The sequence below is a fragment of the Magallana gigas genome, chromosome 7 (genome assembly GCF_963853765.1).
Source record: "Magallana gigas chromosome 7, xbMagGiga1.1, whole genome shotgun sequence".
NCBI lineage: Eukaryota > Metazoa > Mollusca > Bivalvia > Ostreida > Ostreidae > Magallana > Magallana gigas.
In genome coordinates, this window is record NC_088859.1 from 27,451,616 (window position 1) to 27,468,949 (window position 17,334).

Below are 17,334 nucleotides of genomic sequence, written 5' to 3' on the forward strand. Positions count from 1 at the left end.
CACAAAAGAAAATACAAGAAGCCCATTGTGAAAGGATATGCCATGAATATTTATGGAACTGAATTTCAAATACGGCTGCAATGTAATCCTTATTAATGTTAGTTTGAGCTGTTTTTATTTCAATCCATCTCTCTGTTTGTCTTGTAGCCAGGGATTTGTGGAAGAAGCGCTACTTTGAAGAAAAGAAGAAGACCCCGCCACTGGAAGAGCAGTGTAATAGACTACGACACGAACTAGATATCATTCATAGGAAATTAATGAACACCTTGGAAGGGCCTTCGAAAGAGAAGTCCACAAGACTCGGCGACTTGAAACCTTCCCAAAAGGTTGGTGACCAACAAGTGCCCGGACACTTCTATCCTGCTAATTATAGAAACGCGGGGCCGGCGCCACCAGCCTACGATCAGAATTATGAGGAGGGTTTAATTAAACAGGGTTATCAAAGAGCAGTCCCGAGTGACGGGACTGAAAATTTTAACGGCTACCAACCATACTACTACTCTAACAATTATTACAATGGACATGCTCTTCCCCCAAAGATGGGGAGCCCGAAACTGCCTCCAATTTCCCCTCAGTCCAAGAAGTCTAGTAGGCCCTCTAGTTATTATAGTCAACCGAATATTCAAAGTCCTGTTAGTGCAGTTTATCGTCCCAACTCCTACCAGCCCCCTGGTTCAAAGTACTCGCCCCCTAAAAGTACATCTCCGAATGCTAGGGGCCAGTTTCGCTCCCCTGCTAGCTCTGGTAAAAGCGTGAGATTTGAGCCTTTGATAAATCCAAAGGGATATAGGTATTACTAAGGCTTTACAATTACTTTGAGTTGCGAGTTTATTCAGGTCCTAAGAAAAAAAGGAGAATCACATTAAATGTATCTTCATGAACCAAGATAAATGCAAAGTGCTTTTTTATCTGGGGATACCTCCATTCTTGAGGTCTCCTTCACCCCGACCTCCAGAAATGTTCGTACCCCAATATCTAGGGTTTTTTATTTTATCTTTAAAACCCACCTTTAGAAAGATGGACTCCCACAAAAATTTTCTTGGACTCTATCACCTGTCCCCCATTCAATGCATTGAATAACTTTACCTGTATATTAAAGAAATCCATCATCAATTTGTCATATATCTTGCCATACTTTTAGAATTTATAATTCTTGTACTTTAAGATATCTGGTAAGTCTAGCTGTTAACTTTTCACACTCAATGATATAAGTCGTATTCATTAGGTAGTGTGAAACTTATGTAAAGTTAGACAACAATCCTATTAGGTAGAGTTATTTTTAATAGAATTTCTTGTACTATTAATAGGATTTGGGCTATAAATTTTTATGGTTTTAAAGGCATAAAGATTGAACAGGCCGGGACTGAAGAGTTAAAATTGACCCTAATCTCTCTAGTAAAAATAGCATATATAGGACTTATAAACCTCCATGATCAAAGTGCAAAGTTCTGTATAATTTAGTAATTATTTTTTATTGATAAAAGTTCATATTGGGTAGGTTTTGTTAGTTTCAGTTATACTTTTCAATTAATTCTTTTAGTTTTGTCTGCAGTTAAAATTCCTAAATTTTTAACTACATGTACCTAATTACTTGCAGAAGGTAGTTATCAATTATATATTAAAGAGGAAATAACAGACAATTATAGTTAACTTGAATGACCTCTGAAGTTAGCCAAATCTCTAGTAGTGGATTCTTGACCTGATTTGAATAAGGTGTCAATATAAATTGATTTTAGTGCCAAGTCTTTTATTTATCAGACTGAGTGCATAGTGCTACAGTGTGTATTGTTCTTGGACATTGATGATCATAGATTTTATATCAATTAAATGCTGTACACTATACCTTTGATAACATGTATGCTAAGCAAGATCAAATGCTTGCATGTGCAATTGTGAAAATATTTGTAAAATACCTAATGGATAGAGGAATAGCTAAAGATTGGCAGTGATGTTTACCGTACATCTGAAACATGATTTACACTCCGACATTCCAAGATTTTGAGACAATTCAAAGCATAATAATTTTTTTTTTTTTTTAGAGATTAGTAGTATTTGTACATGTAGAAGATTATTATTTTTTTACATTATTTATACATGTATTTTCAAGTGTTCTGTGATATCTATAGTTTTCTGTCTCACGATGAATTTACAATGTTTTATTGCAGTATATTTTGATACTAATGATTCCTTTGTCATGGTTTGTTATGATCGAACATTTACCATATTTATACTTGTTTTGTCTTGAAGAAATAAAAACAAAGACCATGTTTTGAAATTTCCTGTTTTTTGTTCTTTGCAGAATAACTATAAAATACAAGCGACGAGGTTAACTCATGAAATTGATGACATGAGGCGCAGACTCGAAAATGCCAAGATGAAACTGACAGCTGAGATGAAGGTATGTCACCTGACGAGCCCCTATCACCAGCACTCATTTCCAACTCTCTCCCCCCTGAATTTTTGCAGTTACTTCCCTTTGCTTTGGCATTAAAAGTATGCCTTGGTCTCCTTCAAAAAATTCATAAAAATAAATTGACTTCTTTTAAAAGAATTTAGATACATACATGTATGTTTACATTTTCCCCTTGCCTCATCATTTTATTGCTGCATGCTGTAAATGAAAAGCAGATGTTGTAACATTTTCACTCTAAATGTTGTCATGTACATGCAATTGTTGTCGTCTGTACACTGTACCGGCATGTGGGCATTAACAGACTAACTCTTGTAATTTGTCCTGTATGTTTCGTTATGTTCCGTTAACAACTTGTACTGTTTTGGTGGTTTTTTGGTCACAGTTACATTGAATGAAATCTTGCAGCAGTATTATAATATATATGACCATATTACTCAATTGTGTTTTCAAACATTATTGTTTGAAAACACTATATTGACTGTAGTAACTGCTAGAAATGAAATATAAAGGTAGTAGTCTTAGCATCTTTTTTTTTTTTTTTATTGTAGGATCTTCATACAGTTTATTTTTTCTTTTCCGTCAAATTTTCCAGTCACTTGTGCTTTATTTCATCTTTAATCGTACTAACTGTAGCAGTTTAGAGAGAGAAAGCAAAAATTCAAATTGAATTTGATGAAATTTGAATGTTCCCTTTCATTTTATCAGCCAAGGCCCACTAGAGAGTTACGCTTCCAAGACAGTTACCACGGAAACCCATTGAATTATTATCAATAGAGGTCAGACAAATGAATCCCCTATATCATTAGAAAAATTCTGTTTTCTCCTTTTGTTTTTTGGTCTCTTAAGTTCTTCCTTATTTAACTTTCTTTTCTTAAACTGCATTTCGACCGAAAGGTTTATTTTTTTTATTTTTATTTTTTTGGATGATGAGGTTCCTATCTATATATTCATATTTATATATATTATATATAGGGTTGTGGTAGATGTCCAAAAAATTAGAGATTCATGAATAAGGGTGATCTGTCAAGTGTTTGAATCTTTTCTAAACTTTTATCTCTAGACAATATTCAAATAAACCTTTGAAGTTGATATTCCTGGTTTTCCCATTTCAGAAATGCGAAACTAGAAATATACTAGTAATATGTGGGACATTTTTTATAATTGGTTAAAATTTACCTCAAGGACAAGGTTTTATGTGTATAATTCAATGTTTTTGTTTGCTTCTAATTTACTAACTTTAATATTCAGTTATACAGCTTGCTGCAGTAATTTTTATTTGCAATTTTTTGTTCTTTTTTGAAATGTTCAAATTAAGTTCCGATCACTGCATTTTCACTGAATACAAATTTTTTGTGGTCAGGTGACATATCTTTATTGCTCAGTGGATTTTATTGGTCGATTCATACCTTGGTTTTATTGAGGGGGGAATGTATATTATATACATCATTACAATAGTGAAAAATATTGTAAAGCTGTTGTGTCAAAACATGCACTGAAAATTTCTGAATTTCAAAAGGAAAATGAACTGTATGACAGCAATAGATCTTAAGCTCTTTGTCAATTATTTGACATTTTATTGGATTATTTTGTAAAGAAAATAAAATTTATGAAAAAAAAATCAATTTTATGCCAGTGGCATATAAAAATGAGCATTACATCAAAATAGTCATTAAAACTTGTTTTGAAAACAAACGTGATAAGAATCAGGTGTTTTAATGTTCTATTTCAGTGCATTTCCACGCAAATATAATAGAACCTTACATAAAATCTAAAAATGTAAAGGTTTCAGAAAAAACTTTTATTAATTTGCACCAAAAAGGATAGCAAAATACAGCTATTTTTTTATAGATATATATCAGAAAATAATTAAATATTGGAAGATAAATTTCAAACAAAAAGAAACAAAGAAATTTGCATGCAAGACTGTATTTTGTAGTTGCACATTTTCCTCTGTTTTTTTGTATGCTATCAACACCAAAAAGAAAAAAATGCAAAAAATTGCATGTTCTGTCATTTCATGAACAACTCATTGAAGTTTGAAGATAAAACAGTTTCAATGATAGAGCTAGTAAATGGATTATATGTACAGGACTTAAAATTAAATTGGTGCCATTTTTTCTTTGAAACTTTTTTATAGCTACGCAATCAAGCAGAAACGGAACTTCGAGCATTGCGAGCGGAATTAACTCAGCAGAAAATCCAGCTGACTTTGGCACGAAGCCAGCAGATGGCCAAATTGACCCCAACCACGCATGATTCAAGTCTGGATTCACGTCTGTTGACCTCCTCGTATTCGTAGCAATTTCTTGTTGATATAAGATACATTTTATATTGATATTATTGTAAAAAAAAAAAAAGTAATATATGTTCAACTTTATGAATGTAGAAAAGAAAACTAGTTTTATGCCATCTTGTACATTGCAAGAATTGTAACAATTTAATATTGATGTCTAGGCTACAAGATGTACATATATTATAAACAGTTGTAGCATCAATTAAGACATATCTTATTAATAAATGATTAGATGGAAGTTTGCATGGTTAGTTTGACAATGGTCAATAGTTTTGAACGGTTCTTTAGAAATATTGACCTTTTCATGCACACTCTGGGCTTACAGCTTTAAGAATGATTCAATTTTTTTTTTTTTAAATAATACACTTAAGTTTATTTTTAATTATTCAAATTTTTTAAAACCCTTTCAGTATAAAGGTGTATTAAAATTCTTCATGTATTTATGCTGATCCTTTTTGTATTCTTTATACTGTATGAATTAAAATCATTTCAATGCTGAATTTTTTTTCCATGCATCCACAATTAATGGAAACTTAATACATACATCTATGTACATGAAATTGAGTTTTGTTTATGTTGAAAACAATCTACTTTCTCTTTTTTGTTGTAATACCCTTTTAAATTCATGTGTGTAACCACAGCTCTTCAATCCATTTACCGTAATTCTGTTAATGCATGTACACTAGAATGAGAGTCTGCATGTGTATAGTAATCAATTATGATTTTCTGTTTTGTTTTTTGATTGTTAATTTTGTTTCATACGTCTTGTCAGCTGTTGATCTGTGATATTTCCATCAATTTCTGTGATTCATTTACTTACACTGTAGACTGTACCATATCTACATGTATTTATATTTATCTTCAATCTTACATGTTGTTTGGGATGAGTGTCATATCATATTGTGTTATATTCTATTTTATTTTTTTGGTGTTTCTTTACAAATAATCAAGATATTCTTTTTAATGAAAAAATATTAATTTATAACAATATTCTTTAGTTTCTTTTTTTTTTGTTCCTTGAGAGATCAATTCATGCATAAAAAAAAACTAGTACATGTATTATATACAGGATATTTTACAAATTCACTGTGATTTTTGTTACATGTTGAAATCTGAAATCATCAAGACCACCTTTATTTTTTTTATGTTATGAGAGACTTTACATTCGTATATGTACATGTAGTTTAATTTTGTATGCTCTGTATTGTTTTAAAAGCTTTGTGTATCTCTGAATCAGTATTTCCACCTTTTGTCTTTTATAACTTTTATTTATTTACCATCCTGTCCAATTCTGTATATTATTTATATAACAAAGGACAGTATTTGGTACATGGAACCCCAAAAGTTCTTTTGTCATATTGAATAAATCTTTTAAAAAGAATTGAAATTGGTATTTAAATCTTTCTGATGAGGCTAAGACATAGAACATTTTAACAAGAGCTTGGACTTTGGGTAGTTGTGTTAAACAGCAATGTGACATAGGCCTGTCTATTTCACTGTCATTCACTCAGCCTTGGTCTCTGAAATCAACAAGATTTGTCTGGCTTTTGAGCTAAGACTACACAATCTGTGCTTATTTCTCTTGAAATGGCGTCATTTTTAACTTGTTTTGACGCAAGAATTAGATAGCTACATCCTACTGAAAGTCCAAGGTCTTGTTAAAATGGTTCTAAATGAACTGTGATTTATGTTCAAACAGCTGTTGGGAAGTCTCTTCAGGGATATGGACAATTGTAACTGACAATGAGGCTGGATCATTGATTATTATAGTGAGGTGCTTATTTTGCCTTAGAAGGTTCTTGATGACAACCTCGTACCTCTATTAACATTAGGTTATAAACTCTGACAGAATGTGTATGTAATTGATAACAGACTTATTTTTAAAAATAGATAAAAAGTCTTATGTTATTGGAAAAGATATTATCAGTTTTGGTTTTTTACTGTTTATGAAAATGAAAGCTTCAGATGAACAAAGAGCTATAAAGGGGAACAACTCATCACATAAAAAATAAGATGGTTTCATTTGCACCACCGTGAAATTAAATATATATCTGTCAATACGATAGAAAAGGAGTCATGTTCCTGGCACAATGAAAATTCGACTAATTACTCCATCTGCAAATTAGGTAAATAGACAAACTACTGTAAAAGATTTTCTACATTTATTATATGTACAATATCTATCAAATGTTTATCAGATCCATAATACCTTACACACACAGATGCACACACAGACATTAATGTACATACTTGTGACAAAATACTAAAAATGATTTACATTGTGAAATATGAAACCATTTAAGATACCAAAGCCTCGGGATCAGTTCTATGATGTATTGTACAAATGACAAAAAAAAAATTAATCTTGCACGTTGTTGAATTCCAGAAATTGAATTGCTTCAAGTTTTTTCCTTAAATTCTGTAACGTTAAAGATTGAGTTTGTTATTCATTTCTGATCCTCCACTCAAAAATAAAATCAACAACCGAGGAAATTTAGCACTGTATCAGATAAGCCATAATACAGACACTCTTAACCGTCTCTATTCCTTACCAATGTCTTGATAAGGAATTAAATATTACAAGTAACAATTAAAACTGACAACACATCCAAATCTTTTGTTGGCCAAAAACATCATATTCAAAAGACATACATTACACTGTGATTTTTTAAATCAATGTTTAAAAGATGCATGAACAAATTGTGAAATGTAATAGAGGCTGATTTAAAAATCATAGGCCCCTTTTTACCCGAAAGAGGATGATGAACCTCTAAATTGAACAGTCAAGTCAACTTGTGATGATAGAAGTTTGTGTGCTAGCTGCCTTTGTAATTATCTTATTTCAGTTGTCATCTGATGTCAGACATTCCTGAAAAATCTCAAGATTTTTTCTAGATATCTCAGATTCTTCATTTGCTTTGCTAGATACTGGTACTAGCATCTAATTTTCTAGTCCTTAATCATTTTTTCTGATGTTTGTCACACTGCTTTTCGTCAGACATCCAAGAAACCATCTTTGTCATTGTCTTGGTCTCCATCGTAAAACTCATTATTAGGATCAATTCTGAAAAGTTAAAAATACAATACATTTTAATTTAAAAAATGGACAATGCCTGTAATCTTATTCCACGTTATCGGTTGCCAAAACATTCTTTTACCAAAACAGAAGAGAAAGAAAATTTGGGCAGAACCTAGAGAGTGCACAATTTTCCTCGATAAATAAATTGATGCAGACCACCCCAATATCCCCCTTCCCTTAACTAGCTTCAACAAATGTAAAAAAAATTCTGAGTATGCTATGTGCTAAAACCTGATATTTCATTATAAAACACGTGTAATTCTATCCGGACTGACCTTTTGTCTGTCTGATCCTGATGGTTCCGGATATCTGGATCATGTTCCTCTGTGTTCTCCAGACTGAGGAGATCCGGAGGAATGTCCTGCATCTGGACACTGGGGGAGTTGATCAGGTTCCTCAGGTGTTCATGTACCGTCGCCTTCACGTTATCCAGGTACTGTTCAAACAGACATAATAAAACCGGTAATGTCAAGTCCCAGGCATTAACTATACATACACATAATGTAGGATTTTCAAACTTATTTTTTTCCTTTAAAGTGATTTTGATCCAATAATATTTTCCTTCCAATCTAGGACCTCTTCAGCTGTATCGAAATGAGAGAGAGATATCTCCAAATGTACCTGTTTTGTATTGAGATTTTCCTGTTTTGTTGATACATCTGGATGAAGAGTGAAATCTGGAGCAAAATACTGGATGTAATCTGAAAAAGTTTGAATATGATCATCATTATTTTTCATTAATCATCATTGATTATCATTCTGTACCATATGAATCTGACTAGCCACATGTTGATACAAGTACTGTAGATTCCTTATTTTACGCGAGTACTTAATTCCGCGATTCAACGATTAACCATCAAATCGCGAGAACATAAAATCGCGAATGGCGAAATTTCATCAAAGTTTCATGTAGTTTACATGTCTCCCAAAATTAAAAGCGAGATTTTAGAATTCGCGAGACGGGCTTCTCGCGATTTTACGCGGATATTAATTCCTCGCGTTTAATTAGGAATTTACAGTATGATAAAACTGTGTAAAGCACACAACTCTGCCCACCCACCATTGAATGGAATCTCGTTGTTGAGTTCTTCATTGAGTAGCACGGCGGTCTCGTGGGTCCAGCAGCGGGCCACGTTCCTCTTGGTGTACCCCCCTCCCCCCAGCACCAGCATCGGGATGTTGAACTCTTTTACAATCCTCACACATTCCCTGGAAACAACAGATCAATGATCATTTCAGATTGTCCTCAACATTTATGATTTTTTTTTATTATTTGGTAGTTCTTTTTATTTTAATCGGTGGTACATGATACATGTTATTTACACACAAGTGATGAAGAATCTAAATTTGAATGAATAAGGTGAAATTAAAATCCGATAAATATGATAAATAACCATGTATGACACATGTATTATTGAATTACAAGAGTTAGACTCTGAATGGTACCTAGCTGTCACTGATTCTTACCCGTGGCCTTTTATACTCAAGTTGAAGCATCCTAAACGATCATTGCCCAAAGAGTCAGCTCCACACTACAAAAAGAGAACCAGAAAAATGTTCAGACCTCGGTCTTTCAGGCATTTGAACATGGATACATCTGTTTATATGATTCTTTGTTAACTACAAGTATACTTAAAGGGTACGTTATGTGGATATGTGTATACATCTACAATTATGCATAATTTCAAGGAACAAAAATATATTTATTCAAAATAATTTCATGTCATCTTTAAAACACAAGGACAAGCAGCCTCAGAATTTTAATCATTATATTTTATTAAAAATTATTTTGTCTTTTTACCAAGTGAATTTTCCTACAAGTACATGAAGTCCATCTACATGTCATTTTAATGTTACTTTGAATGTAGTTCATGGAGTTAAATGACTACCGGTATTAGTTCTTTACCTGTAATACTACACAAGTTGGCTGGTAAAAGTCCATCACAGATTTCATCACTTGCTGAAAGAGCTGGATGTAAGCTATACAAAGTGAAAAAGTACAATAGTTACCAAATAATTTCAGACTAAAACCGGTTGCTTAAGCTCAAAACTAGTTACATGTACTATATACTTTGCCTTTTTTGGAAATGTAAACTATTGTATGCATAAAAATATTGCATCTAAAAACAGAACAAAAAGCTAAGTGTAACTTGCATGATTTATGACCTTGAAACTTCAGTGTTTTGAAAATTTTACTCTTATAAATTACATTTTTGGGTGGGACAGAAACACTACCTTTTATTCTCTAAGCTCACTCCCACTTCAGAATAATGTTGTCCCAAAATTACTACGTATTTTCACAAATACACATACCTGATATCATTACAAGGCCTCAGGTAGAGGGGAACATTTTTTTAAAAAAACATCAGATAGCAAATGCTTTGATTTAATTTTTTTACATACTGTACAGGAATTCTTGAATTCCATTATGCTAATGTGACCTATTCTTGCAAGAACATTAGTCAGAAACATCCTAATCAGACTATTTGTGAACCTACATGTATTTCTTTAGCGTAAATTACAACATGAACATTTACACATACAAGTACCCCAATAGTTAACATTCTTTGAGATATATCCAATATGGTTCCTGGTAATTGCGAATAGATAAGAGTTTTGTCCATTAACTTGTGTGCTTTCTATTACCTTAATTCTTATATCTAGTTCAAGATACAGGAAAAACAGGTTGCTTTATTACAAAAACAACCCTCAAAGTAAATCAAGAGAAAATCTTGAATACCTCATATAAATGATAGACAATTTCAATGAAGAAATGACCTTCAATACACGTAATACAATCTAATCTCTTATATACCGTATTTTCCCGACGATTAGTCTGTATTTTTTTCCTCTGAAGCAGAGCACCCGACTTATCGTCTTGTTCGACTTGTCGTAGGATCGTAGTCAGAAATTTTTTAAAAATAGCATTAAAAATCTTGGTTTTAATCATCTTGAGTTGGCTGTGTGATTGAAAATTACGTTGTTGAATTCACTGTTCATCTTTAATAATTATCATTTTCACTCATCTGTCAACACTTAAATACATAATAATAAAAACAGTTATTAAAAAATGTTACATTGTCTTTAATCAATTAAAAGTTTTACCGTTCCGTTTTTATAAACACATCGTCACATGGTTCTATGTATCACTAGTAGGAAGATAACATTGCGCAGTAAAATTGAAACCAAGTTTGAATGGAAGAAAATATTGCAGTAGGTCCGGGGGATGTTTTTTAAAATTCAATTATTTTATTTGTAAAGAGTTTTGAGTGGAAAGTATAAATCAGAAATATTTAATGGTCAAATTTAATCTTAAAATACGTAATCGGCAATTATCAATACTACTGTTTATACAATAGGCTGACACCAGCTGTGTTAATAATCTTGCCCTAAGGCTGAGATCTTTACGGCAATTTCACTCCCTGTGTATATAAAGAGTACCGTTATAAGAGTGATTATAGTTCATTGATTAATTTTTGTCCAATTCTTTGATTATTGTTAGATAATTTTTTTAGGAAACGTATGTATGTCGTTTATCGTCATTATCAAGTCGTACAAATGATCGATTTATTTCTAACAGTGTCTATCTAAAACAATAGCGTGTAACTGCATTACTGGATACAAAGTAAACAAGTTTCATCAAATCATAGTAATTGCTAAGCTTTCTGCACTTGAGATCCCCCTTTGAAGTCCGACACGAGACAGGTGCATGCCTATGACACCGGAAATTGTTAAACAAACATTGACCACGCGCCGAGTCAACAGGTGGCTGGTTACGTAATGGCGAATACACTGGCGATAGTCAGAGTGGATACTTATTTTAATGCTTGTGAATAAAATATTTCTGACAAAGTAAGTTTAGTTTTGCATAACACGCGATATCGGGAATTGTTTACAGTGCAAGCGACTTTGTAGAAGTTGCCGGTATTTGAAAATTTGATGCATAAGTAAAAAGCGTAATTGTTTAAATGTTAATCATTAATAATAATTGGTAGCAATATCGGTGACAACGTACACTGATATTACTGCAGTTTTATAGGCCATTTTGAAGTGATAAGATCGACGTATGGTCTGAGATCGACGTATCGTAGGATTTTGTTAAAAATTTGGCTAAAAATGGGCAATTCGACGAGTCGTCCACATCGACGAGTCGTCGGGAAAATACGGTACATACACATGTACTTACTTTGATCATCTATCCCTTCTTTTAGCGGCACATTGACGGAGTAATGTCGACCACTCTCAGCACCAATCTCGTACATATCGCCTAAAAATTACAACAAAAAAGTCTCTTATGTGTGCACATTCCAGTCACGTTTACCAATTCATATAAATAAAGTCTAGATATTTTATCTAATCTACCTTTGAACAATGCTTTTAATATTAAAACTATCTATATATTGGCTTCTCATACATTCATCTATCATTCCTTTTATCTGAAAGAAATTTCATGTTCAAGTAATGCTCTGATATATCTATAGGGCAGGATAAGAATTGATTTTTGACATTGTGAAGGAGTTGGACTATGATCTCAGAAAAATTATACACCTGTACTATTTTAAATAGAAACAATGTCTTGCTTAAAATCCCACCAATGGTTTACGATCACCTATTTGTATTTGTCTATCTTAGAGTTGCCTCCCCCTACTTCCATTCCCAACAATTAAGATGATTAACATTGGTGATTCTTTCATACTCAACAAAAAGTTATTAAAAACTTTAAAGTAAAATGTAATTTCAACAACAGTAACCTGTGCCGGGGAAGAAGTAGTTTCCGTATTTGTGGAAGGACACGGTCATGACTCGATCAGTGAGGTAGAACGCTTCCTGTACTCCGTCGCCATGATGAATGTCAATATCAATGTACAGCACTCGAGGGTGGTACCTTCCAACAGAAAAATCAGTTCAGTCACATAAACTAAAATTTACAACAAATAATGAAACCATAATAAATTTCAGAATAATCAATGATACAATCCTTTGATTTTCAGAAAATTCTACTTGTCACATATCATATAGTATTACATGTAAATATTATTACCCTGTGTGAGGGGTATATTATTGAAAACTGACAAAAGTTATCAATTTACGTGCTATTAAAAAAATAATAAAGAATAATACTGAGCATATTTGTTTTGTTTGGGTTCACATGTACATGGACTCACTTTAGAAGCTCCAATATTGCGATAACAATGTCATTAACATAACAGAACCCAGAGGCCTCAAACTTCTTGGCGTGATGGAGTCCCCCTGACCAATTCACTGCTATGTCACAGTGCTACAACAAAGAGACAAGTTCCATGGAAAACTCAGTCATTCAAATCAAAAGCAATATAAATTACTGACTCAATCCACAGGAATACATCTTTGTTAGCCAAGTGTTTTCTGTCCACTCCGCTCCCCACGGGAGAGGTGCGAATCAAAAATTACTAAAGAGCTCAATATTATAAAGTGAGCTTTGTGCTTATGACTCAAAAGCTAATATCTGGGGTTTCCATATTCAGTTACATCTATTCGTAAACATATGTTTAAGAACTGAAAATGCATATGTACAGACTTATTTTTATAAAATGACTTATATTAGATTTACAAACTCATACATTCAAGTAAACAATTGATATAAAGGGGTTTGCACACTCTGTCATTGAGTTAATTCAGTATTGGTAAATACTTTCCAATAAAAACTTAAAGACTTCAATTCAAACCAGACCAGAACCCCAACATATCGTAGCACACACAACTTTTAGGTACGACCGACTTACTTTGTTGTTGAGTTTCACAGCGCCCTCTAGTGATGCACCAGTGTACTTGGAGCAGAAATCAAACAAGCCATCAAAAACAGGACTAAAAGAAAGGAAGGAAACTTTTATTGACAGTACATACATAAGATAATAAAGCATACAATAGCTACATGTTAAATTTTTCATAACCCATTAAGTGTGTCAAAGTGCAGTTGTTATGTGTTGACTCGTAATTACCTATTTTTGCAACAAGTTCTCATCCTGGTTTTTATCAATAACTTTATCTCTATTAGTATCGCAATGACCTTATATGACACGTACATTACAGACAATTTACTATATGATTTTAGAGATTCCAAAATGTGCACAGAACTGTTCACCAGCAACACACAAAATAAAACAACTGTGGAATCATTATCTTCAAGACATGATGGACATGTACCGGTAATTGGTTTTTAAATGGAGTTAAGATTATAAGTACATGTACCTGAATTATGATACATGAATATGTTTTTTGCACCTATAGTCGGGAATTAAGTACATGTACCTATAATCCTGATTTCATTTAATATGGTAATAACTCTTAGTTTGTGGTAGATATAAATTTGCTTCAACAAACACACAACAAATTAGAATTTGATAAACAAATATACCAGAAATATGACATCATTAACAGTCAGCTGCTTAGCTGTCCCTGTGAATTTCTAACGAAGACAGACAAACCGCATTTACTTACCAGTCATCACCGACATTGAACATACTGAGCTGTTTAGTGAAATTGGTGACATTATTTGGCGAGACTCTCTGTAGGAAATCAATGTACTCTTCTGAGTGAAACCTACACATATCGTGGGCGGAGGCTTTGTAGGGACGGTATATCTACAACACAAAAGACGGAACTTTTATTGGAATATTGATATAATATCTATAAAAGGTTTGTTACTATTTTACACTTTTGTTTATGTTTATTCAATACACATAATTATTTAGCTGACATAAAAGGAAACAAATGGCAACACAAAAAAATTATCATAAGTCTAACCCAAATATTTTAACAGTGTTTTTATAAAAGCATAAAAATTTGATCTTTATTTAAGATTTAGATCTTTTTCTAATAAAAGGTAAACGTACATGTATCTTTTAAACATATAGAAGTAAGAAAGCAATTTGGTTATAATGATGAGATTCTAGCAAAAATAATAAATATGGTCATACCTCCATTTTACTGTGAAGATTGTAGTTTAATACTAGACTGTGTGTCAGAGCTATACGATGAGGTTTCATAGGATGTCCTGGGCCTGAAATAAATGAACATAATTATTATGAAAAAATAAGTAATGTGAATAAAAATTTAACATACATTTCTCAAATTTTAAAGTGAGGAACAATAGAGTCAAAAATGGATGCATTTCCAGGCCCCTGAATCTGAAAAATCTTTCTGAATTAGCAGGAATGAAAATGTAATCATTTAAACATTTTTTAGGATTAAACATTTTTTTACGATTTTAATCAGTCTTGAGTTTGATGAAAGCAAAAACAAAATTTCATTGTATTGCATAAAGATTTAAAGGTACATGTTCTAACATATAACATATACATGTAACATGAAATATAATCGCCTACACCTAATAACTGACTTTTGGACTAATGCATCAAAACTCAAAGCTTAAGTTGTACATTGGTATACCCTGTATTTTTGTATTCCTAACTATATCAGTGTTTTCCCCAGGCCGTTTTTGCATGGCGGTACCGCCATGCATTGAAGATCCCCCGCCATGCATCACACAGTGCCGCCATGCTTCCCGCTATGCATACTTATTATAAAGCAAAATATCTTTTTCTAATTATTTCACATCTTAACAGTGATAAGTAGAAGTAAAATTGTCGTTATTCCGTTCAATCTTCATAAAAACGCTTGCACCCGCAGAGAGCGTCGCTTACTTCGACATCGATCTCGGCAAGGGGGCACACGTGGTTAACGGTTAAAAGACTTGGCTTAATATGATTGAGATATATTGAAAGTGAGTTTATTAATCGGTAATGAATGCATAATTAGAGATGTGATTACTTCTAGGTTTACTAAAATGTGCCTTCTTTGACACATCCGCCATTATCGAATGTTGTGGATTTTCCAAGATCTAAAAATAGCACAATGTTCACTCGATGGTGTTAGCTTGGTTGCGACATGCTTGAACTGTTTATTTGCCGAAAAAATATTGGAAACTTGAGCAAATGTACCCAATAAAGAAAAAAAAATACAGTTAACTGCAAGTAATACATGGAAGCGATATCACATGACTCGAGACATCGTATAGTACAGTAAAGTATGCCTCTGAAAATGATTGTGTGGAATCACATGTATAGGGACTGACTGCCAAGTTATAGTACAGTAATATCCCCTTAAATAATAATTAATATATTATTGCTTCATCATTAAAGTTGCATTGTAAACATATTTTTTTCATTGTTAAAAATATTTACTCCTGTAATTTTGCCGATTAGTTGTAATAAAAATGAGTTAGCTTATATACAAAAAATATCCTTCGTGCAATCTTTTTACAGGTTTTTGGCCAATTTTGGGACCTGGAAATGCAGCCATTACTCATTTTTCTGTAACTCTATGCTTAGAAAATGTATGATAAATTAATAATTTTTTGCTACGTGAGGCTGCTTTGCATATTGTTGTAGTAAAACAAGAGGCATTAAACTTTAGGAATAAAATTAAAAAGGTGTTGAATAGCTTGATCTAGCTACCCTGTATAGTTGAACAAAGTTAAATACAAAAATTTATAAAGCTAGATACATACAGTACCGATCAGACCCAACTTAACAGAAAGTAAACCCCAACTAAACCCTGTGGGTTTACTAGAGTGGACCCAGAGTAAACCCCAAGTAAACCCAGAGTGGACTCAGAGAGTAAACCCCGATCAGAAGTATACCCTGAAAGCAGACGCTACATGTGTATTCGGAATATACAAGGGGCAGGAATTACAGGCAGTAGGATGATAAGATAAAATACAGGTCTGCTTCACACTTCAGTGTGTATAGTTGACTCCAAAAGCAATTCTCGAGTAAACCCAAAGTAAACCCAAAGTAAACCCCGAGTGGACCCAAATTTTCAAAAAGTAAACCCAGAAAGTAAACCCAGGGTTTAGTTGGGGTTTACTCTGGTGTTAGGTTTGGTCTGATCGGTACTGTAGCTATTCTGAGTCTCTGGATGGCACAACGTTAAATAGCAAATCAATAGCACTTTAATTTATCATGATTATGGAACGTTTGATAAGATTTCTGACTATGATTAGTTAATTGAATATTTAAACTACCATAATGGAAATTTCCAACATCAGGGTCAAGGAAATAAGCCACCGTTTTCGGTGGCGAATCTGTTGACATTTTCTAGAATTTTGCTTTCAACTGCTTGTCTTAATTTGCCTTCAAAATTGAAGAGTTCTAGAGTCACTACTACTCGAAACGTACAGTGTATATATTTCCGGAACAATCAAAATATTTTTCCTCAAGTCAAAAATATTGGAATACGCACGTAATTAATGATATTTGGTGATGATTCATGCCCTTTACTATCACAATGTATATCTGCCTCATATTGTGACTGTAAACAAGTTTACATAGAGACCTTATGAAGTTCTACGTACATACATGTGCCCAGGGACGTATAGAAATGTAGTATATACATCCCTGATGTACCCTACCCCTTCACATTCCATCACTATACGCACTACCCTGAGACCCTAAATAGCAGTGACGTGTGGTCATTCATAGAATTTGTTATACCGGAAGATATTATGCA

At 32.9% G+C, this 17,334-nt stretch overlaps 2 protein-coding genes across 16 annotated transcripts in view; one reads left to right on the forward strand and one right to left on the reverse strand.

Annotated features, from left to right (window-relative positions):
- The window catches only part of LOC105333671 (spermatogenesis-associated protein 1), a 40,765-nt gene extending 34,678 nt beyond the window's left edge, over positions 1-6,087 (forward strand). For 13 of the 14 annotated variants that reach the window (XM_066067573.1, XM_066067581.1, XM_034456401.2 and 10 more), the window contains 3 exons: positions 148-326; positions 2,300-2,398; positions 4,551-6,087. In XM_066067573.1, the coding sequence (XP_065923645.1) occupies positions 148-326; positions 2,300-2,398; positions 4,551-4,712 (440 nt within the window). In that variant the 3' untranslated portion in view covers positions 4,713-6,087. Of the gene's footprint in view, positions 1-147; positions 327-2,299; positions 2,399-3,118; positions 3,190-4,550 lie in introns of all 14 variants that reach the window. The other variant, XM_066067578.1, reaches the window with a different exon arrangement.
- Positions 6,088-6,853: 766 nt separating this feature from the next.
- On the reverse strand, positions 6,854-17,200 carry LOC105333670 (histone deacetylase 3). 2 transcript variants are annotated; one of them, XM_066067582.1, is made up of 13 exons: positions 17,068-17,200; positions 14,742-14,824; positions 14,263-14,405; positions 13,548-13,629; positions 12,951-13,063; positions 12,537-12,670; positions 11,972-12,052; positions 9,692-9,765; positions 9,253-9,317; positions 8,846-8,994; positions 8,407-8,486; positions 8,061-8,221; positions 6,854-7,770 (listed from the first exon to the last, which is right to left on the reverse strand). In XM_066067582.1, exons 2-13 carry the CDS (start codon positions 14,808-14,810, stop codon positions 7,701-7,703), a joined length of 1,221 nt encoding a protein of 406 aa, XP_065923654.1. In that variant the 5' UTR covers positions 14,811-14,824; positions 17,068-17,200; the 3' UTR covers positions 6,854-7,700. The 2 variants fall into 2 exon arrangements, with proteins under 2 accessions (XP_065923654.1, XP_011435047.1); XM_011436745.4 differs by lacking the exon at positions 17,068-17,200 and adding an exon at positions 16,850-17,006.
- Positions 17,201-17,334: the final 134 nt, after the last annotated feature.

Excerpts from the sequence above, each read along its gene's own strand:
- LOC105333670 (XM_011436745.4), bottom strand. The coding sequence starts at position 16,919 with ATGTCAACAGATTCGCCACCGAAAACGGTGGCTTATTTCCTTGACCCT. Across the intron at positions 13,630-14,262 it reads TTCAATGTCGGTGATGACTG|TCCTGTTTTTGATGGCTTGT; the intron begins GTAAGTAAATGC and ends CCTTTCTTTTAG. Across the intron at positions 7,771-8,060 it reads CAGGATCAGACAGACAAAAG|AATTGATCCTAATAATGAGT; the intron begins GTCAGTCCGGAT and ends TTAACTTTTCAG.